The 21006-nt window shown below is 36.4% G+C and overlaps 11 protein-coding genes across 11 annotated transcripts; 3 read left to right on the top strand and 8 right to left on the bottom strand.

Moving 5' to 3' along the window:
* Window positions 1-463: 463 nt before the first annotated feature.
* Window positions 464-1805, top strand: B0P05DRAFT_547497 (endo-beta-D-1,4-glucanase). The gene is made up of 4 exons (XM_051578892.1): window positions 464-613; window positions 690-782; window positions 838-875; window positions 948-1805. The coding sequence occupies exons 1-4, from the start codon at window positions 514-516 to the stop codon at window positions 1719-1721; spliced, it is 1005 nt and encodes a 334-aa protein (XP_051433525.1). The 5' UTR covers window positions 464-513; the 3' UTR covers window positions 1722-1805.
* A 202-nt stretch (window positions 1806-2007) lies between these two features.
* Window positions 2008-2415, bottom strand: B0P05DRAFT_547499 (uncharacterized protein). Its single transcript, XM_051578893.1, has 2 exons — window positions 2167-2415; window positions 2008-2118 (listed from the first exon to the last, which is right to left on the bottom strand). The coding sequence occupies exons 1-2, from the start codon at window positions 2391-2393 to the stop codon at window positions 2085-2087; spliced, it is 261 nt and encodes an 86-aa protein (XP_051433526.1). The 5' UTR covers window positions 2394-2415; the 3' UTR covers window positions 2008-2084.
* Window positions 2416-4901, top strand: B0P05DRAFT_547504 (glycoside hydrolase). Its single transcript, XM_051578894.1, has 7 exons — window positions 2416-3462; window positions 3524-3629; window positions 3678-3786; window positions 3839-3879; window positions 3936-3993; window positions 4038-4159; window positions 4204-4901. The coding sequence occupies exons 1-7, from the start codon at window positions 2777-2779 to the stop codon at window positions 4744-4746; spliced, it is 1665 nt and encodes a 554-aa protein (XP_051433527.1). The 5' UTR covers window positions 2416-2776; the 3' UTR covers window positions 4747-4901.
* B0P05DRAFT_547512 (uncharacterized protein) lies at window positions 4902-7129 on the bottom strand. The gene is made up of 12 exons (XM_051578895.1): window positions 6808-7129; window positions 6738-6747; window positions 6576-6692; window positions 6510-6530; window positions 6170-6457; window positions 6073-6119; window positions 5994-6026; window positions 5923-5941; window positions 5806-5880; window positions 5624-5759; window positions 5364-5569; window positions 4902-5315 (listed from the first exon to the last, which is right to left on the bottom strand). Exons 1-12 carry the CDS (start codon window positions 7111-7113, stop codon window positions 4930-4932), a joined length of 1644 nt encoding a protein of 547 aa, XP_051433528.1. The 5' UTR covers window positions 7114-7129; the 3' UTR covers window positions 4902-4929.
* B0P05DRAFT_547517 (uncharacterized protein) lies at window positions 7114-9473 on the bottom strand. The gene is made up of 3 exons (XM_051578896.1): window positions 9166-9473; window positions 8666-9090; window positions 7114-8604 (listed from the first exon to the last, which is right to left on the bottom strand). Exons 1-3 carry the CDS (start codon window positions 9338-9340, stop codon window positions 7339-7341), a joined length of 1866 nt encoding a protein of 621 aa, XP_051433529.1. The 5' UTR covers window positions 9341-9473; the 3' UTR covers window positions 7114-7338.
* A 4154-nt stretch (window positions 9474-13627) lies between these two features.
* B0P05DRAFT_547526 (uncharacterized protein) lies at window positions 13628-14767 on the top strand. The gene is made up of 3 exons (XM_051578897.1): window positions 13628-14145; window positions 14190-14247; window positions 14295-14767. Exons 1-3 carry the CDS (start codon window positions 13832-13834, stop codon window positions 14400-14402), a joined length of 480 nt encoding a protein of 159 aa, XP_051433530.1. The 5' UTR covers window positions 13628-13831; the 3' UTR covers window positions 14403-14767.
* B0P05DRAFT_547531 (cytochrome b5-like heme/steroid binding domain-containing protein) lies at window positions 14768-15281 on the bottom strand. Its single transcript, XM_051578898.1, has one exon. The coding sequence runs from the start codon at window positions 15062-15064 to the stop codon at window positions 14810-14812; it is 255 nt and encodes an 84-aa protein (XP_051433531.1). The 5' UTR covers window positions 15065-15281; the 3' UTR covers window positions 14768-14809.
* On the bottom strand, window positions 15183-16082 carry B0P05DRAFT_472995 (uncharacterized protein; the record flags this gene model as incomplete). The annotated part of the gene is made up of 2 exons (XM_051574713.1): window positions 15183-15448; window positions 15494-16082. The coding sequence occupies 2 exons, from the start codon at window positions 16080-16082 to the stop codon at window positions 15183-15185; spliced, it is 855 nt and encodes a 284-aa protein (XP_051433532.1).
* Window positions 16083-16239: 157 nt separating this feature from the next.
* On the bottom strand, window positions 16240-17613 carry B0P05DRAFT_547535 (peroxisome membrane protein). The gene is made up of 6 exons (XM_051578899.1): window positions 17472-17613; window positions 17383-17418; window positions 17073-17331; window positions 16672-17027; window positions 16356-16631; window positions 16240-16313 (listed from the first exon to the last, which is right to left on the bottom strand). Exons 1-6 carry the CDS (start codon window positions 17569-17571, stop codon window positions 16252-16254), a joined length of 1089 nt encoding a protein of 362 aa, XP_051433533.1. The 5' UTR covers window positions 17572-17613; the 3' UTR covers window positions 16240-16251.
* Window positions 17614-17626: 13 nt separating this feature from the next.
* On the bottom strand, window positions 17627-18327 carry B0P05DRAFT_547537 (PRELI-like family-domain-containing protein). Its single transcript, XM_051578900.1, has 3 exons — window positions 18102-18327; window positions 18005-18046; window positions 17627-17984 (listed from the first exon to the last, which is right to left on the bottom strand). The coding sequence occupies exons 1-3, from the start codon at window positions 18303-18305 to the stop codon at window positions 17709-17711; spliced, it is 522 nt and encodes a 173-aa protein (XP_051433534.1). The 5' UTR covers window positions 18306-18327; the 3' UTR covers window positions 17627-17708.
* Window positions 18328-18369: 42 nt separating this feature from the next.
* B0P05DRAFT_597845 (uncharacterized protein) lies at window positions 18370-20268 on the bottom strand. Its single transcript, XM_051583160.1, has 6 exons — window positions 19961-20268; window positions 19714-19916; window positions 19364-19673; window positions 18935-19319; window positions 18665-18891; window positions 18370-18616 (listed from the first exon to the last, which is right to left on the bottom strand). Exons 1-6 carry the CDS (start codon window positions 20087-20089, stop codon window positions 18431-18433), a joined length of 1440 nt encoding a protein of 479 aa, XP_051433535.1. The 5' UTR covers window positions 20090-20268; the 3' UTR covers window positions 18370-18430.
* Between the last annotated feature and the right edge of the window lie 738 nt (window positions 20269-21006).

Below are 21006 nucleotides of genomic sequence, written 5' to 3' on the forward strand. Positions count from 1 at the left end.
TTGGGTAATAGTATTTCTTTCTATTAGTTGATTGTTAGAAAAATGCAAATGTTGTTTAAAAATGTGGTTTGTATGCATTGGAACTGGAATTGTACACCTCAACATACATAACATTGACAAAAAAGACTAGTTTTGTGTCTATACCAACTTTGATTTATGAACCTCCTGAATTTCGACCATTCAAATCAAGGTTACACATTCGCAATTACTGAATGATGTTACACGATATAAATAATGACATCCTTCCACAAGCACAGATTTTAGTCTGTCAAATGTATAGAAAAAGTATATGTGTAACTTGGAAATTGCAGTGATGCTTCCATTAGTCCGAGGATTTTTCAACAAATTGATATCAATAAATGAAATTGGAGCATTTACCTTGCTGCCTTGCACAAGAATTATATGTCATTACAAGCAACGGAAAACAGTATAAATACTCAAGGATCAATTGACAAAAAAAATTATTATCACTCAACCCTTCACAATCCTTTCTGATTACCAGTCCTTGTAAAAATGAAGTTCACCGTTGCTATCACTTCCATTGCTGTTGCTCTTGCTCTCAGCAAGACCGTCGAAGCTGCTGAATGTAGCAAGGCCTATTATCAATGTGGTGGTAAGATTGGAGGTTTTTATTGTTTCTAATAGCCTACTGGAGTCGACAATTTACTTACCTTTTAATTATTCTTTAGGTGAAAACTGGAAGGGCCCTACCTGTTGTGAAGAAGGCTCTTATTGCCACACTTACCCTGACAACAAGTTCTACTCTCAATGTCTCCCCAACTGTAAGTCTTTAAAAATCTGCATTAGATCTCATTAAACTCAATTGTTTGTATTTAGCTCAAAAGAGTAACGATTCCAGCAACACTACCAAGAAGGCTGAGACCACCACCACCAAGAAGGCCGAAGCCACCACTACCAAGAAGGCTGAAACCACCACTACTAAGAAGGCCGAAACCACCACTACCAAGAAGGCCGAAACCACCACTACCAAGAAGGCTGAAACCACCACTACTAAGAAGGCCGAAACCACCACTACCAAGAAGGCTGAAGCCACCACCACCTCTTCTTCCGGCAGCGGCTACAAGGTCATCTCTAGCGGTGCTTCTGGTGATGGTACAACTACTCGTTACTGGGATTGTTGTAAGGCTTCTTGCTCATGGCCCGGTAAGGCTTCCGTCTCTGCTCCCGTCGATACTTGTGGTAAGAACGGTATCAGTTTGTTGGACAGCAACACTCAAAGTGGCTGTAATGGTGGTGAAGGCTACATGTGTAACAACAACCAACCTTGGGCTGTTAACGATGATCTCGCCTACGGTTTTGCCGCTGCTTCTATTGCTGGTTCCAATGAAGCTGGCTGGTGTTGTGGCTGTTATGAACTTACCTTCACTTCTGGTGCTGTCTCTGGCAAGAAGATGGTTGTTCAAGTTACCAACACTGGTGGTGACCTCGGAAGCAACCACTTTGACTTGCAATTGCCTGGTGGTGGTGTAGGTATCTTCAACGGTTGTCAATCCCAATGGGGTGCTCCTTCTGATGGCTGGGGTCAAAGATACGGTGGTGTCAGCTCTGCCTCAGAATGTTCTCAACTTCCTTCTGCTCTTCAGGCCGGTTGTAAGTTCAGATTCAACTGGTTCAAGAACGCCGACAACCCAACCATGAAATTCAAGGAAGTCACTTGTCCTGCTGAATTGGTCTCTCGCTCTGGCTGTAAGAGAAACTAAATGCATACAAAACCTGATACAACATTCAGTTTTAAATACCACTTCAATAAATTGTAACTTTAAAATAGCTTAGCATTTTCAAAATTCGCTTCATTATACTTTCAGAAGATTTGTTAATATTTATAACTCTTGTAAAGATGTAACTAAGCTACTATCTTGCTGCTATTTCTTTTCTAGACTCTAAAAGTTACTTGCGACAATTGACTAAAATTACGCTACAGAAACAGTCGGTAAAGAATAATAATGTTTGTAATTCCTCAATATGACTTTTAAAAAGTCGCATTAATTTGGTTTTTCCGTATCATACATCATCTGTACAAGAAAATTTATTCAAGAGATTGAATTTGTTATAGCACTATATGTTTAGTTCTCTTTTGTAAAGGCTTCGTTGAGCAATCTACAGAAGCAATGTTAAACATTTTCTAAATACGTATATATGACATACCCTTCGTTGCCTTCTTCAATCTTTATGAAAGCACTTTCCTCTTTGTTTCCACGGACAAAATGCTTGTCAATATTAAATTCATTGAAGTTTTGGTGAGAAAGCAAGTCATCTGGATTAGCCGAAATTCTTCGGTGTGAAAAAGTCTTGCTATCGTCTTGAGGTAAAGGAGAAGCATAGACAGTGGCGGCTAGTACAGCAGTAATAATCAAAAATAAGGATGAACGCATATTGAGTTATTTAGTTAATAAAGAGAAAAAGAAGAAGAAAAAAAGAATTAGCTTGTTTCACCATTTACGGTTAGAAAACCCCCGTCGGTGTGTATTGATTTTGTAATGCATTGAGACATTTAGTTCAACTTCCTAATATGTTTCCATCTATTTATTTGTATAAGTTTCAGTTCTTGTTGGCGACAAAACTATCCAGATTTTCTCCTTTCTTTGTTTGTGATAACAAACTTGTTTTTCGTAAATTCTGATCCTTTTGATTACAGTCTTTGCAATCATCGGAACCTGAAAGGCTCATCCATAAGCCATAAAGTGAATTAAAAAAGACGGAACTAAACTTTAGGCTGCCTTCTTCCCTTTTTCTCTTTCTTTTCTATTTAATTTTCATGATTATTACAGTGTTAACGCGACTGCCATACCGCTGGCGTATCGTCGTCTTATTATCTCTTCTTTGCATTGTATTATTTTATACTTTTCATCATAAGCAGCGTCCGGATATAAAGAAGCCAAGTTCAGATAACATTGATCTATCTTTTTTGTACGAAAAGCGCCCAATAGAGATAACAAATCCTATTCTTGGAATCGACAATTTTGAATCTAGTCTACCAAAGGTGCAATTCGATTTTGATCCAGAGACATATGAAGAAATGGAAATTCGTATATCTAGACAAGAGGCAGTTAAGAAATCATTTATGCACGGATGGAGTGGTTATAAAAAGTATGCGCTAGGGGCAGACGAACTAAAGCCTTTAACCAACAAACCAAACAACCCTTTTGGTGGACTAGGAGCAACCATGATTGATAGCCTAAGCACAATGCTTATTATGGGGCTAGAAGAGGAAGTACATGAAATGTTGCCTTTGATTGACAAGATTCAAGTCATGGTAAATGAACCCCTTAGTGTTTTCGAGACAATCATTCGGTACATGGGCGGGCTTATAAGCGCTTATGAACTTTATAATCACCCAGCAAGACACATACTTTTAAACAAAGCAGAGGAGATAGGGTTTGCTCTATTACCTGCATTTGATACACCATATGGTATTCCTCATTATAGATTTAATCCAGTAAGGTAATAAATAAGATACGAAATATGTAGTACAGACACGCACTAATGATATTCATATTTATAGACGCCATTCAGCTAGTAACACCACATTTCTTGCGGATGCTGCGTCAATTCAATTAGAATTTTTCGCTCTATCGCTACACACAGAAAATCCTGTTTTTGCAGAAAAAGTATAGCAGTCTTTTGCAAGACTTTGGATTGATTTTGATATATCTTAGGCTCAAGCAATCACTGATTTCCTCAGATCAACTAACGATACACATGGAAAGATAATACCTGGCTTGTTCCCCAACAATATAGATATACAAAATGGTTATTTTAAAAGATGTTTGTATACAGAACGAGTACAAGGAACGAGTGCTAACCGAACCTGTTTTAGCACAAATCAGCTTTGGTGCAATGGGAGATAGTGCATATGAGGTTTTTTTACTCTTGGTAGCATTCATAAAATCCTGTAATTTACATAGCAATTATAGTATTTCTTGAAAGAGCACATCTTTGTAGACGGAAGAACATCTCTGTACGCCGATTTGTGTACGTAAGAGATAAAGATGCTTTCATGCTTATCATTTTATTAGATCAAGAAGCAATTGACAATATGAAGTCACGTATGCTGGCTCAAGTTCCAGGCCAAAAGCTCTTGTTTTTACCACCTTATGAACCACAGGCAAAGAGAAGAAGATATAGCATGGATCATCTTGTAAGTCACCTTTTTCATTCAGAAATAGGTATTCAACTGTGTAGACCTGTTTTGTACCGGGTATGCTTGCAATGGGATCCAAAACTTTTGACAGACCGGAAGATATGATGATAGCAAAAGGTCTTTTAGACACATGTATTTATATGTATCGATCAACTACAACTAAATTAGCACCCGAAGTCTGGTCATTCAATGAAGTTGTTGGATATAATCCATTAACGTATGGCAAGACAAAAGAAGAATTACGAGATAGCAATGGTTGGAGAAAATGGTTGCATGCTCAACGTCCTAGCTTTAGGCTAGATACTCAGAATACAAAAAATAGAACCTTAGACAAAGTGATTGACTTGCCTGAGGGCACTGTCTCACACTATGATACGCATTATTTATTACGACCAGAAACTGTAGAAAGCTTATATATACTCTATAGAACAACAGGTGACCCCAGATACCAAGAGTATGGGTGGGAAATCTATCAGGCCATAGAAAATCACTGCAAGACACCTACAGCATATGCATCGATTAGAGATGTACTGAGTGAAGACACTCGGTCTTCATTTAATCAAGTGGATAGTATGGAAACGTAAGTCATTTGTAGTCAACCTCATGCTAATTGATAAATAAGGTTCCTCTTTGCTGAAACTTTCAAGTATCTCTATCTACTCTTTAGTCCTCCAGATGTCATATCACTTGATAAATTTGTTTTCAATACCGAAGCACATCCACTCCTTCGACGCCCATTTCTATAGTTGAAATAAAATATTCTCTTTTTATTGTTTTTTGCCATTGACCTTCAAGGTACCATTAGGCAAGAATTCACCAAAATATCCTGTCATAAACCAGCCATCAGCATCGAGTACCTCACTAGTAGCAGTTTCGTCATTATAGTAGCCTGAGAACACATTGTTTCCGCGCACCCAAATTTCACCTCGAGGATTAGGTTTATCTTCAGCTGACAGGGAAAATTCAGGGACATCTATGAGCTTAATCTCATTCGAGGGCAGTGGTGCACCCTTGGCTTGAGGATCTGTATTATAGTCGTAGAACATAGAAACAGCGATAGATGAAGAGGTCTCTGTCAAGTTGAATGTTTGGAGTACTTGAGTGCTCAAAGCAATTCTCAAAAAGGTAGCTAATTCTGCATCATCATTGTTATCTAAGAAATAATGTTAATATGATCCTTGATGCTGTCCAACGCAGCTACCATTGTCAATATAAATCAATCTCAAGTTTCCACCAAACAGGGTTTGACGAATATCTCTAAATACCAGCATGTCGTATTTACAATCAGTTACTAAACGACTTTCTTCGAGATATTTTTTCTTGATATCATAACCACGTCTAAACAAAAATGACTTTCCATAACGAGAACTGATCAAATGTTTGGCTTGACATAAAAAGGCTGAATCACTGCACGAGAAAAAAAATAAGAATACCGTAAGAAAACTGATTAGCAAAACTCACCTTGCTAAAATAGTAGGCTTTGCTTTTGCAATGGATGAAAGGGCAGTTGCTGTATCATCATGAGAAATTTGTTCAAAAGCAATGGAGCCTCCTAATAAACTGACTGCAGCAAACAATACATGACCAAATACATTATCTAATACTATGTCAATCTATGCATGCTCTATCTGTATGCTACTCACCAATTGACAAGTTCAGATACAAACGATCATTTGGTGTAATTTTTTGTTGAGGAGGCACAACCAAAAGATAGGAAGCTGTTTATGATGTCAATAATGGAAAGTAATGATGAAACTTACAAATAACCGACAATAAATTCTATTCAAAAAGACAAGATCAATCAATTATTCAATCATCTAGACAAACATACCTTATGAGTTAAAACAGCACCATGCTTTGACTCCTAGCCACGATTAAATTGACTAACCCTTCACTTTTAAATGACTTACTTGTCCATTCGCCGAGCTAAAGTAAATACTAGCGATATCCGTGGCGACTATAAATCTAGAATAAGAATCTACCTCCATCAATGAACTTGGTACTTGCCAACAGTAACTGGTTCAAGCTTGACAGATTTTCCTCTGTCTTCAACTTCTTTAAAAGAAAGAATTTCAACACCAGCTTCTTGAGCTTGTTTCTTCTTCTCAATCGATACATCACCCAATACAACAAGCTGCTTTAAGGAAGAGCCTTTGATAAGAGTCAAGACACGATCAACACAGTCTAAATCAACAACCAACAATTTGAGTGAGGTCTTCTCAATAATGTGTGACACATGAGAAGAGGTTGCTGAAGAAGAAATAGGGATAGTAACAAGACCATGACTATGACAGGCTTATTCTATTGTTAGTAAAAAAAAATACATACATTTTCAAATTCAAGTTACCAATTTCTGTAAGAACAGTATCTAAATAAAAGATTAGACAACACAAAAGAAACCAAGTGTACTTACATAGAGAGTGCTTGGCATAAATGCCTACAAATGAATGCTCTTTTCCACTTTTAGGCTCCAAACTACCAACAGTGCGAAGACCTTGATATACATGAGGAACTCTTTTGCTAATATCACCTGTATTCGATTAAGAATTGGTTTTATAGTTTCTCTTTTTATTACCATAAGTTGACTAGAAATAGACAATCAAAAGGGTTAGAGAATACTCTTGTCAAGGGCAATCATGACTTACATATTCTGAATTTTCTTGTAAGAATGCACAAGAAATATTCTTTTCGAGAGCACCAGCCTTATAAAAATCAGCAAGAGTACGAATAGCCCGATCAAAAGTAGAGCATAAAGGTGTACCCATAGGATACATTCGAGAGCGATAAATAGCACTTTCTTCTGGATGACGAAGACGCGAAACATCAGATTGAGTATTCAACAGTAAAGGGTGAATATCTGGCGACTTAGAGTTGCGAACAGACAAGAGTGTTGCTGCTCCAACAATAGAAGTTATTAATGCATAACTTAAAGTATCAAGTTCAAAACTCATAGTAAGTATACTTAAAAGAAAAGAGAGAGAGAGAGAACGAAAAATGGAGAAACTATTATACCGTTTTTAAGGTGATACAAGCACATTGGAAAGTGTCCAATACGTGCGTTTTATTTGAAATTTACATAAGAGGAGAGGGGTGGTGATGCTAATAAATATTAAAGAATTGCTTGAAAGTAACTTGGTATATACTGTATGTACAAAATGATAGAGGATGGAGTGTTGTTATATATGGAACAACTGGCTCATAAGAGGATCTATAGAATGTTCATCTTCATTCTTGGTGTACTCGCTTTGTTCAAAGTCAACACCAGCAGAAGGAAGCTGAATAGGCTCAGCATACAGTTCAAACATGGAAGAGTCTTTGAAAAAGGCGTCATCAACTTGCTCTGTCTTGAAATAAGGTGAGGAAGCCGAGTCAGATCCAGCACTGCTGCTGCTGCTGCTGATACTGCGACGACAAGGCTTGGCATCATCGTCATCAGTGGATAAAGGGTGCTTCGATGCACTCAAAATTAACTGGTCATCAGAACCAGGTAACATCAAATCCTTCTTGGAGGCATTGGGGGACAAGGTAGGAGAGTTAGAAGTGGAGGGCGAAATACAAGCATCATGGTTTGTATCGTTGGAGTCAGGAGAGAAGCAATCATGGAAATCAATGGGGTTTGCTGAAGCACTGTAAAATGATTCATTATCCTCAACACTGTCACGCTTAGGCGTAGCAAGTGCATCTACTGTTAAAGGTGTAGAAGGAGCCTTGACACCCAATACGCTTGTATCTATAGAAAGGCCAGTTGGAACGCTAGGTGTGCGCAAAGAGTTCTTGCGAATCTTTAGTTCAGGTAAGAACTTGGTTCGGTAAACATCAAGAACACGTTGAAGCAAGCTTTTACGGTTAGCAAGTTGCTTGGGGTTCAACCAGGCTAGCTTCCAACCAAGTTCGTTGCATTTAGCTTCTTCAAGTTGACGCTGGGATGCAAAGGGAGACATGGTATTAATTTCCATGGCACGAGGATAAACACAATTGGCCTTACGAAATTCTTGGTCAATAGAATCAAGTGATACTGAATCTACATTAATGCGAATGCGGTATTTGGTACCACCAATGCCATCATCAATGGAGACAGTTTTAGGTAAGTCATGATGCTTATTGTTTGTATTCGCGGCAACGGAGCTTGAATTTGTTTTGTCAGTTTTGGCAGACTTGACAGGACGATCAGTGTTGTCATTAGGCTCTTCAGAGTCACGTTGCTGCTTACGTTTGCGCAGTGTACCCTTTAATAATTTTTCTTGACGAGCAACACGGCGGGAACGCATACTAGGATAACGGTTACGATAAGAGTCGACAGCACGTTGAATGAGACCACGTTTGCCAGCAATTTCTTCGGTGTTGAGATAAGCAAGTTTCCAGCCTAATGTATTGCACTCAGTTTCGTAGGCCCAGCGATTGCCTTTGTATTCTTCTCGAGGTAAATTGGCACGAGGATAAACCTAAGATTCAATAAGAGTTAGAATAAGGTTCAATTGTATATTGCCAAGAAATAAGACTTACACAGTTGTCACTTTTGAATTGGTCGCCCAAGATACAAAGGTCTACTTTATCAACATCAGTACGAATCGAATATCTTCGTAGCACTCGATGGTGGGAATAAACAAAGCTGACCCATTCAACACCATCACGAACTTCTGTACGGGGTTCATGATTAGGAATAACAGAGCCACTTGAAGAGCTGATGGCTACATTCTTTGTATCATTGCTAGGTTTGGTGTGAGGTGAGCTGGCTGTAGACGACGAGGTTTTATCGGAAACTGTTCCGGTATGAGTTGGTGGCTTAGCATTTGTCTTTAGATTTGCTGTGGATGTGTTGACACCTGTAATGCTATCGGCAAGAGCTTTGGCTATCTGTGCTGCGACAAGAGTCCAATCATGATGCAAAGTTGATGGACTAGCGGTCTGTGTAATAGGGATAGGAGTAGCTGAATTAAAATGACAGATTTTTTCTTTTTTAGTTTCTTGCGCTGACAATTTATAAAATTTTTTTATGAATTTACCTAGCTTTTGTGGTAATGTTTGCTTCTTTTCTTTGATTTTCAGTAAGGTTTTTTCTATTTCTTCAAGTTGAGATGATGTTAATGCTTCAAGTAATGACTCTGATTTTTCGGTAGGATGAAGCAGATCATTGACAGAGAGTTGGAGGTGCGCATTGGGTGTTGATAATTCTGACATATTTATGTTCTATTGATAGATTTTTTTTCTCGAGCGATATAATCCAAATAATAGAATTAATGTTCCAATAAATGAAGCTGCTCACAAATAAATAAAGGAACGCGTAATTAAAAATAAATAATTTAAAAAAAAAAGAGAGAGAGAAAGAACAAGAGAAAGGAAGAAAGCACAGCAGTTTATATAGAACTTTTCCTTCATCGAAAAAGTGGAGATGGAAAAATTTTCACAACTTTTGAAAGACCGAATAAAAAAAGAAGAGAATTTTGAAGAATAAAAACAAGTGTAAAGAGAGATTTTGAATGGCGATAGACTTCGTTTTTAGCTCTGTAATTATTGTGCAAATAAGCTGTATTGATATGCATGAATTTATTGGGTAATCACCTAATAGAAGCATAACACTTTATTTAACATAAACTTTGACTGTTACACTAATCAGAATAAAAAAAGCCATTGATTTCGGTAATTCAAATGAACAAAGCGTTCATTGTTCATTGGACAATTTGAGTGGAAAATAGTTCAAGGCAAGAGGATTCCAATAGGCGTGTAAAAAAAAGAAAAATGATGATGAAGCCTTCTAATTCAGTCTATTTTGTTTCAGAACTAGGCTTTTCGTTTTGCTTTCTTATTTTTCAGAGAAAAAAGAGAGTCGTTTGATACCTTGAATTTGAATCTCTACCTATCAAAAGAAAAGTATGTTTTAGCCGCCAACTAAAATTTAATTGTATTACCAAGATCTTTGTTTCGTAGATTCTTGTGCAACTGCGACTCCTGAATGTGCTAACTGCGACAATAATCATAATTCAAGGCTTCTTTATTTAAAGCATGACGCTCATTGTTCATCATGGAAATTCGAGCAAATGTCTTCAGCTGTACAATAGTACGCATCGGCTACCAGAATCAACCTAAAAAAAAACAAAGGATAAACATTTTAGTACTTTCTAGAAATCTGCACAGCCCGGCTTGAAGTAATTGGTCAAGAAAATGTCTAAGCATTTTGAGAATTGCTTTATTTGTTTATTGGTGATTATAGTTCTTAGATCGACTGCACCTTTGCTCTTGTTGAAATCATGCAAATCGTAGATAGGAATATCTTTTGCTAAGCTACGCATTTTTTTTTTTGTTGAGCAATAAGCTTGCCCTTTTGTTAAGAGATAAATAAAAGAAGGGTAATGTATTTTGTAATATCCATTGCTATATCAAATTGTTTTTAATACATACGGCATTCTTGATTTAGAAAAAAAAATAAGCGCAGCCATCATGCTGCGTATTTTTTGAGGTTTGGCTTCAGTTTGCAATACTTGTCATTACACGCCTTAAAAAACTAGGTCATCATTGATAAAATTATACGTTTTTTTTTTTTTTTTTTTTTTTTTTTTTTTTTTTTTTTTTTTTTTTTTTTTTTTTTAGTTTGCTTGTATAAGAAACAAGGCACTTTTTATTTGCAATAAGAAATTTTGCTAGAACCATCAAGATAATTACAAATGTTGGACTTTGTCTTGGAATTTTTGGAGATATTGATACCACTAAGAGAAAAGTTCTTACAGGGAGTATTCTTGGAGCAATTGATACTAATGATAGGTTTACCATCCTTGGAGACAGAACTATTTTGAAGCTATTTAATCTATACTATTTTTTTTTTATATATAAGCATCCAAAGTTTTACCCTGTAATAGCACTAAGTGTGATATCCTTGATCCATAAAGATTCGTTGTCATTGTTATTACAGTATTGCATTTGGTTGTTGTCGCAATAATGAGTGGTGATGAGAATAGGATTCTTAGTATTTACGAGTTTGTTATTATGAAATTTGATGTTGTCGACAGAACCTTTGCCTCCGGGCCATGTTTTGATACGAAGACCATTTTGACAGTTTGTGCAGGTACTTCCAGTCACATAGACGCCTTTAACATAATCAGTGGCGCCGTTCTTACCGAGAGAACCGACACTAAAACCATGTCCATTAGTACATTGAATATTAGAGATGGTGACATTGCTGACGCCTGAACAGAAATAAAAAGGGGTGAGATTGGACAATAGGTGGTACACGTATACTTTACCTCCATTGATTGCAGTACAATCATCACCAGGTGTGATGTTGGAGTCTCTAAAGACAAAGTTATGGGTATTCGAAATATCAAGAGCATCCCTATGAACAAACAGACATAAGTGAAACGATTCAATCAACCATAGATACTTGCGTATTTTTGGCCAAGTTGCTGCTGGAGGATACACTGTGCATGTAAACCTTTTCAAGAACAAGATTGCTAGAACTTGTCACACCAACATGGGCACGGGGAGCACTCAAAATTTGAAAGTTTCTAAAGACAGAGTTGGTAGCAGTGATTCTCAAGACTGTAGGAGCCTTGTGATTCTTGGCATCCCACCATTTTTGACCGCCACCATTGAATTTGCCAATGCTGCCACCATCCCAATAGACGTTGTCGCCCTTGATGAAAAGATAAGCGCTTTTACCATTGTATTTAGTGTTGTAGGAGGGCAGGTTCACATTGCCGTAGAACTGGACATGGACGTTCTTTAGACCAGTAATACTGATCAAGGACTTCATGTTGTATGTAGCACCTTTCGTAAAGACAACAGTGCCCCCATTGGCACAGCTCTTAAAAGCGTTGGTGATAGCTGTGGAAGCATCACCACCAGTAGCTACTGTGCATGTCTTGCCTGCTGAAACAATAGATATAATAAGTGTAAAAAAAGCCAAAGTAGATGTGAGTGAACGAATGTAGACCATGGTTGAGTAAATAAAAGAAAAAAAAGGACTTGATTTTTATATCTTGTGAATCTTGCATGACTTTAGCTCATTCAAAAAAAAAAAACCGCGGACAGGTAATTAAATGTAGTGATGAAGGTGCAATAAAACTTTGACGTTAGTCGGAATGATGTTACAAGAGTGACCAGGATTTTATTTTATGAATTATGGCCTGTGTACCTGGTAAACTTTTTTTTTTTTTTTTATCTGAGCAGATAAAAATAAGAATTTGCTTTGGTTCTCTTGTCAATCACCAATAATATATAGAGCAGGCAGCTCATTTTTTTTTATTCACCTCCTTTTTTTTTTGTTGAATTGATGCTTAAACTGTCAGCAAGACACAGAAAGCTGTTTGGTCATGGAACGATAATCAGGATCAACAGCCTAATTGCAATTTCATTTATTAACAATTAAAGACCCGAATCCAAACAGAAAACAGAAATAAAAGTGAATTGCATGGTAATAGACAGAGATACAAGATGACAAACTGCATCAGGTCCTGTAGACAAGTTCCCTATTCAAACGGATACCAATGTGAAGAATTTTGAGAAGAAAATGATATCACAATCAACATAACAAGTCGTTCGTGTTTTTGGACTATTTAATTTATATTTTTTTTATTTATAAAAAGAGCTTTTGTTTATTTTTTTCGAGTTCCATTCAATGTTGCTGTCTTAATGATGAAGGCATTGTTAGCTATTGGTTATATGGTCAAACGAAATGCACATACCGAGAATAAATGTATTTGCAGCCTATCTTGTTTAAACAATAAACCGAGAAAAGATAGACTATAATTCTACTTTCTACCTTAAATAGTTGCACGAATGTATGCATCTAATTTATTCAGAATTTCAATAGGTAGTACAATAGTTTCGAAAAACATGAAACACGTTAGCTTTCAAACCAAGGAAAGTTTCTAGCCAAGGAGCCAGATAGATGCAAGCGTTTCATACTTGTACGTTGAGGCTGTAGTTTAAAGTAAAACTTAAAAGGGCTTGCTGATCAACATTAAATAGATAAACAGTATCGATTGGTAACATCTGCATCTCTTTTTAATCGTAGATAGAGATGTCATAACATCACCTTCAAATATCTTGTGTATCTATAACAATTGACAGATAGACACGCCTAATGATTTTATGAAGATAGTTGATTAGTATGGGTTGAACTTTATAAATTGAGGCATTGGCATCCTGTACAAATAAGTAAGATCATACTGATGCAAACCTGAACACAAACGAAGGTCAATTGTACCTGATCTCAATATCTAAAAGTAGATCTAGCATCGCTATGGCGTTTCTCCGCATAAAACGTATTGATTAGTAAAGAGCATGATCGATGCCTTCTTTTATGAATCAATAAAGTTTGGAAGCACACAACATGTTGTGAATTCATGCTTAGACAAAAGTTTGTATCCAAAAGACATTCTTTATCTTGAACTTTATTCTTATTTCTATTCTTTTCTATATGAATCAAGAGAGTTCTTGGATTGCGTTTCTTCTAAGAATTGAATAAACGACAAGGACTTTTATTTCGTCAAAGAGGTATAAAAGAAAAAAAAATAAAGCAAGAGCGGATATGCCAAATAAAACAAAGATGCTGCAGAAATGACAACTTAACAACAAAATATGCAATGCATACCTTTGATTTTAAGACTAACAAAACAATGAACATAAAAAGCAAAAAGAAAATCTTTTATTTTTCTTTTTAATCAATCTATAAAAATGAAGATTGCGTTCCTAATACCTTTTGTTACGTTTGCTTTAGCTATCATTAATAATACAGACGACTCTCTCGATGGGCATGGAGATGTGGGATTTACACCCCTCATTGCTTTTGATACAATTCCAACAGGCACACCTGAACATGACAAGAAAAAGATTTTCGGTACAGTCTGGGAAACCATTGAGCAAAAGTTAGGTTCTAATTTGACTAAAGAAGAGAAAGAAGAGGTGCCTAATCAAATGGCGCCTATTGAGAAAGCATTGTTGATTATTCGACCTAAAATCAGTGAACGATGGGTTGCTAGAGAAGAAAGGTAAAAAAAAAAAATGTTCAAAGTATTGATTTGACGTTTGTTAGTATTATCAAATGGGCTATTTCCAACTACCTTGTATCCAAAGCCAACCGGATATACATGGTATAAACTACAACATAGATAAATCTTGTTGTTGATATGTTGGATAGAATTGCGACTTGTATCTGGGTAAAAAAATGATTATGTCTGTCTTTAAAGATGTACCTTTTAATATAGGCACAGAAAGGTACACTCAAATTTCTGTAGTATCCTACTGATCTATCTTAGTTGGACACCGCCTGTGTTTTTAGAACCATCTCCTAATTATCAATTACGTCTTTGGAGCCAACCTTCTCAGATAGGCATTATTGATGAATACAGTCCAGAATTCATGATTGTGCCTCGATCAGACGATGCTTTCATGTTCAATAAACCTATTCAGTACAATGCCGCCAACACGACACATAAGATCAAAGGCACAGATTTATTACGTTTTAATGACACAGACGAGGAACCTGTCTATCACCCCACGATTCATATGGTTCAAGAAAACAAAAATATGGGCAAATCTGTTTATTCAGACTCCAACATTCCAACGGGTATTTATGCCTTGTACCCATCAAGTGCAGTATTCAATCAACCCTGCCTGTTTTGGCTTACACTTATTTTATTGATAATAAAGTTTTTATAACTTGGATTTGTTTGATTGTTCAATCACACCAATTTGCATAGGAAGACCCACACGCTGCATGATAGCATCATTGTGAAATGTGTTGAATTCCTTGGTGGCGTCTTTGCCTGCTTTCTTCAAAAGGATCTTTTTACCACCAGGGTGATCATTGATAAAGTTCGTCAGGTCAAATACTTTTCCATCGACAATGACCCAAATATCTTTGGCAGTGTTATGTTCAGCTACTTGTTCAACAGTGTATGATTTCATCGTTTAAAAGAAAAGAAAACTGCTTTATAATCAAAAAAAGTTTTTTTTTATACCCGATAGTGTAAATGACATGACAAATCCATGTGAAGCATAGAATTGTGTAACTTGCTTGAATTCATTAAATATAGTGATAAACTAAATAATTGGGTAATCCCCATACTTGATAACCTAGTGATTTAGCCATTTTGGCTAGTCCTTCTGTTTCTACTTGATGTTGAAAAGGAAAAGGAGGGAAAATAGCACCATCACGATGCACTCTAGCACGCACTAGTGTACATGTACCACCCACTGCATCCAAGGGAACTGTGTAAAATAAGTCTGTATTGTCATTTTCAAATCGCATATCAATCATGAGTTTTCTATGCGTAATCAATTCAGGATAACCTATAAGAGAGTCTAAATGTATTGATTCAATTAATATAGAGTTACCTTCAACAAGGACTTGATCAGGCTGGAGTGTCTTTTGAAGTTCAATACTCTCTTCTGTTTCTTGCCAGTTGTTCTTATCATATCCACCTTCTTCGTTATACGAATGCCAATAACAATTAGGCACAAGCACATCTTTATCTAACCCAATCAATTCTTCTAACAAGGTCTCTGGGTACTCTGTCACATCACCATCTAGCCAAAGTACCCATTCATGCTTTTCGTTTAATGCGGCTGATAATAAGGTATTTCTACTTTTGGCCATGATGTTTCTTCGTTTAACTTGGACTTCAAATGCATGACGGTCTTCATTAGAAGCCAATTCAAACTTAAAGTCCTTTTGAAAGATGGCAATACTGTTGAATCGACGCCATTCAGGTGCTCTGGATTCAATGTCGGATCGCTCTCTTAGTTTTTCAATCGTACCATCTGTGGAATCAGATACAAGGAAACCCAAAGAGATGAGATGATGAGGATAAGTGAGTTTGTTGACATTATCAAAGAAACGATCAATAAACTGAACAGATTGTTTAAATGGTGTCAAGATCAGCACATGTCCCTTTTCACCTCGAACAGACTTGTCTTGATTCATATTGATGTAAGAGTAAAGTGGATCATGTGTACTGTTTCCTGCCAGACACTGATTCGCATGCGTTGTGTTGGGTGCACTCAAGAACCAATACAGCAAAACACATAAACCCAATGCAAGTACTGTTATCTGTGTTTTGAATAACATAAGAAAAAAAAAAAGGTATTTATTATCAAGAGGCTGAAGTATAAAAGTAGATTTGCTCCCATAAAGGTAGATAATCACGCAAGACACCTATAGAATATTTAGCTACTTGATTAAATGGCTCTTTCCTACCTGAGACCATAGACAGGATAGGCTTAGATTCAGTCTTGTTACAAAACTTTTCTAAGCGAGGACGTGTGATTTTAAGGTAAAAAGCACCACGCATGATATTCAACAACATGAGTTTTAAGCGACGATTAAATTCTTGTTGCTCTAATGTCAACATTTGGTTTCTACTGCCTTTGTTTTCATATCCCTTTCGAACAGCCCATTGAGAGAAGGATTCAATCAAAAGAGACAGAACCCAAGGCTTCCATGATCGTTTACCAAAACGCAACATGGACAATACTAACAACGTCATGAATACATTCACACGACCAACACTTACCATAAAGAAGGGGTCGTATAATATAGAGTAGTTCACCTAGTTGAGAGATATGCTTTTGTACTTGCACCATTTGTGTTGGTTTACGCAATTTCTCTGGTGTTAATACTTTTGACATCAAATAGTCAGTGACATCTGTGTGTGCATTCTTGTTAGAAAGACCACGGTTCAGGTCAATTGAACTAGACAAAGAAGGAACAGCCACGCCTGTTCTTTTACCAACCCAACCCTCCTGTTGTTGCTGATGTTGCTTTGGTAGTGTGGCAAGAGCAGCAGGATCTACATCACGCTCTAAATGAGGTGGATACAGTGTCATACGATGTGAAGTGGTTTGGAACAAGGTCAGTTTCAACACAACCCTATTCTCTACCATCAATATATGTCATACACATATTTAACCTTACTTGAGTGCTTCTAATACTGTAATTAACTGCCATTGTTGTCTTTTACCCAACTTCTTTAATACTGCCATTTCCATAAGGACTTGTGTATAAGTAATGATAGACAATAGTTTCGAAGCAATATTGTTGAGACTGGATTGACTTGACCAAAAATCAAGATATTTATTAAAAGCAGTCTCTTCTACTTTTGTCTTGCTTTCTTGAGCTGCTTTCTTTAGAATGGAAGTATGATAAAGACCTATCAAGTTCAATGCAGCATAAACTAGATATGAAGTTGAGTATATAGTACGCGTATGAATGTATTTCTATTTACGTGCTTGAGAAGCAAGTTCAGCGTCATGAAATCGACCTATCCAATAGAGATAAATCATACAAATTCATCATTTATATATATATATATACCAGGTAGAATATAAGTCAGGGATCTAAGGGATGATTCGATACTAGTGATTTGAGATGCATTTTTTAATAAGAAATCTTGATACAAGTGAAAGTAATTCATAAGTTAAAAGAAAAAGAAAAAGAAAAAATATGAGTGTGAAAATATCTTTTAAGATGTGTCAGCAACACTTTTTTATTTTTATTTTTGTACACAGTGTTTTTATCTCTAAATAAATATATAATAAATAGAAGGCCTTTTTAATTGTTGGATTGTTGTGCTTCTGCCATCACTACAAATCTTTCCAACACTTTATTAAATCCAGCACGACCCACAGCAGCATTTTGTTGAAATCTTCTAAGGGAAAACTCTTCAAGTACATTAGACCAAGTGGACACCAGGCTGCCTGCTGAAATGGCTGCTTGTTGTGTAAATTGAGTTTTGTTGTTATCTTCAGGGTGTTCTGTATAGACAATCGTTTCTTCCACACTCAAGATATTGGATAATGTTAAATTGACTGAATGCATCGTCAATGTCTTTTTTTAGGATCAATCACAGATGTTTCTCTTACGTATTGCCTGGAACCAGACCCAAGAATCTAACACTATTTAATCAACTTGGTATATATATATGTATGTATTGTGATCATCTACCTTTTTGATAATAGTGGGTATATTCTGGTCAACAGTAATTAAGCGTTCAGTAGTCAAGATACCCGTTTCAGGATCCACAGTACGGTTTAATACGTCCACATGAGCCACATGAGGGCAGCTTTCATTAGGGTATTTCTGCCATTGTGCTGCTGATACTAAGTTCCATTCATATTTAAAATCATGGGTTGACTTGAACCACTTCATACTGATACTAAGGAGAAAGAGGGGAGAAAGAAAGAAAAAGAGAAAAAGAGAGAAAAAAAAAGTTTTTATGTCATGGCCCAATCAAAATGTAGTCCCTGTTGAATACATGTGATTGTTTATTATTATTATTTCAACTTCTTTTTGGCTTGTTCTTCTATGTCTTCATCTAAGGATATCACACTGTATTTTCTAGTCTTTGTGTCTGTGTTGCCTCCAGAAACAGGCAGATATGTATGACCTTCTTTCAAAAACTTTTCCTCGTTAGGATACTGCTTTAAGGCTATTTTAGTTTGATAATCAATATAGAGATCCTAGTATTGTCTCTTATGAGTCACAGTTAACCAACTAATTTGACTTGCCTGTATGCCACGTATCTTGACAGAACAAACAGGACATTTCCATTGCATAGAAGTCACTTGAAGATCAAAAAATACTTGAGCATCAAAACATGTATTATGTGTACAAAAGATGCATCGTGTAGGATGTTGAATCCTTGAGAGAAGGATAGGATCAAGCATAGACACAATTTCACCCCCCGCAAACACTTCTTCTTCTTCTTCTTCGCCCTGTTCTTCTCCTGCTGCATCTATAGACAAGGTTCAGTAAACGAAAATGAAGGATAAAATTACCATTCCAATCATTCAGAAATGTTTCTCCACAAGCAATCAGCAAGTCTTCTGTCTTTGATAAAATCAGTTTATCATTGGTATCATAAGGATTTAATAGCTCAATCACTTTCTCTTGTACTTGTTGAGCCAATGGTAAGTTCTTGCTCGATCTTTCCATGGCTCTTCCAATGTAAAGTGCAGCTGTCTGGACATACAATTGACTGGCTAATTCTTCGGGTGTCTTTTCTACCACAGCACAGACAGAGACATGTCGAATAGAAGGACGCTTCTGGTCCTTGAATTCAAATCGAATGGATGCTGTACCCGTACTTCTTCGATTGGCTTTCTGAATTGCACTGGATTTGTCTGTCAGATCAATATGATAGAATCCATCTTGGTTGCATTCCTTTTGTAGAAATAGTTAGTATAAAACGTGAATGATTAGGGTACCTTTTCTTTATCATTAAAAGAGTCAACATCATCAATAAACATCTGAACAGGAGCAGGATTCCATGCCATACGTTCAGACGTCCATAAATACAAGAACAGACGGACATTTAAATTAGAAGAAGCATGTCCCTCCACAACCACAGATCGATTCAGTCTCTTTAAAGGAATCTCGACAGTATGGGATTTAGATTGATCAATATGCTTGTACCAATCTACATCAGCACGAAACAGTTCATCTAAGCGTTCGTATTTATCTGTGGTAGGCAATTGATCATAAGCAAGATCGGTTGATTTGGCATGAGGTGAACGACTAAGAAGCATCAGCCAAGATACATGACAGCATCACTTACTTTTCTCTTAAATCTCGATAATGATGTTCACTTGCCCGAATGATTGGATATCCAGGAAACAGAATCGAGATCAAAAGACGAGCATGATCGCCTTGTCTTATATGCGTATTGGGACATTTCTTGTTGGTAATGTTTTTTTCAATTAGGTATTGATGGATTTCGGCCATTTTGACCTTGCTTAATTTAAAATAATTGTAAGGATCCTAAAAGATCATCAGTATATGGATAGAGCTGGTATGGTTATTACCATAAGAAACTCAACCGACTGTCGAAATGAGGTGATGCCCATCAGTCGACCGAGATCACGAATTTGAACACGTGTAAGTATAGGTTGTGTTGAACGTAAACGTCGTCTTCGGTATAGGTTGATATTCATGTTCTATCTGTCAAAACTATTTTTTTTTTCTATATATTTTTTTTTTCATTTAGCTTAAATGCATCAGTAAACGGTCACAACCAAGTGCCAGAAATGGCAAGCACTTATGGATGATGTGACATTGACAACAAGCATTGGGTATAGAGTACAGGCAAATAATGAGATATCCCTCCATGCATAAAAAAAAAAATTCATCCAGGTCAAAATATGATCTTTATTTTTTGTTATTTTGCCCTTAGGATTCCCTTTATGATTTTCCTATGTAATAGCTTTGAACATTGATCATTACCAACAACTAGATACACATCTTCGCCTCAATTGCTTTGAAGTTCTTTCTGTTGTCTTCTCCTCTATTTGGAATGTGCACTGGCGCCACCACTTTGATGCTCGCTTCTATGATAGTCAATTTATACTTGACGACGCCATCAAAGCTATCCGAAAATTATCCGCTTTCAAATGTTTGTAAATTCTGTCTTTTTGAGCCAAGTCACTGGTTCTTACACTTGTTCTCTTTCCTTATATCTCCCTTTTTGATGAGTTTAATAAAACTAAATCTTCATCCATAAAAAAAAAGGGTTTTCCTAATTTTCATAAATTCTTGATTTGTGAACGATACAGCAGTATTGAGGTATACATATCTTCAGTATGAAATGCTCCTTTAAGACTGTAGAATTCATCAAAATAATTTGTTCCGCAAAGGTGCTACAGTATTTTCACTTGAAATTCAGACGATGTTAGTTTTTTCTAGACGAATCATAATTAATCTTTAAACTTTTAGCTTACCTTTTTTGGATAAAACAAGAAAGGAAATTAGACAAATTACAGCCAATCAGAGATTTGTATATGGACCAACCTTTTTTAAAAGTTACTGATATGCCAAAATGGAAAAGGAAATTAAAAATTACTTCCTCCTTTAA

This window comes from Gilbertella persicaria (genome assembly GCF_025201335.1).
Source record: "Gilbertella persicaria strain CBS 190.32 chromosome Unknown B0P05scaffold_27, whole genome shotgun sequence".
NCBI classification, from domain to species: domain Eukaryota; kingdom Fungi; phylum Mucoromycota; class Mucoromycetes; order Mucorales; family Choanephoraceae; genus Gilbertella; species Gilbertella persicaria.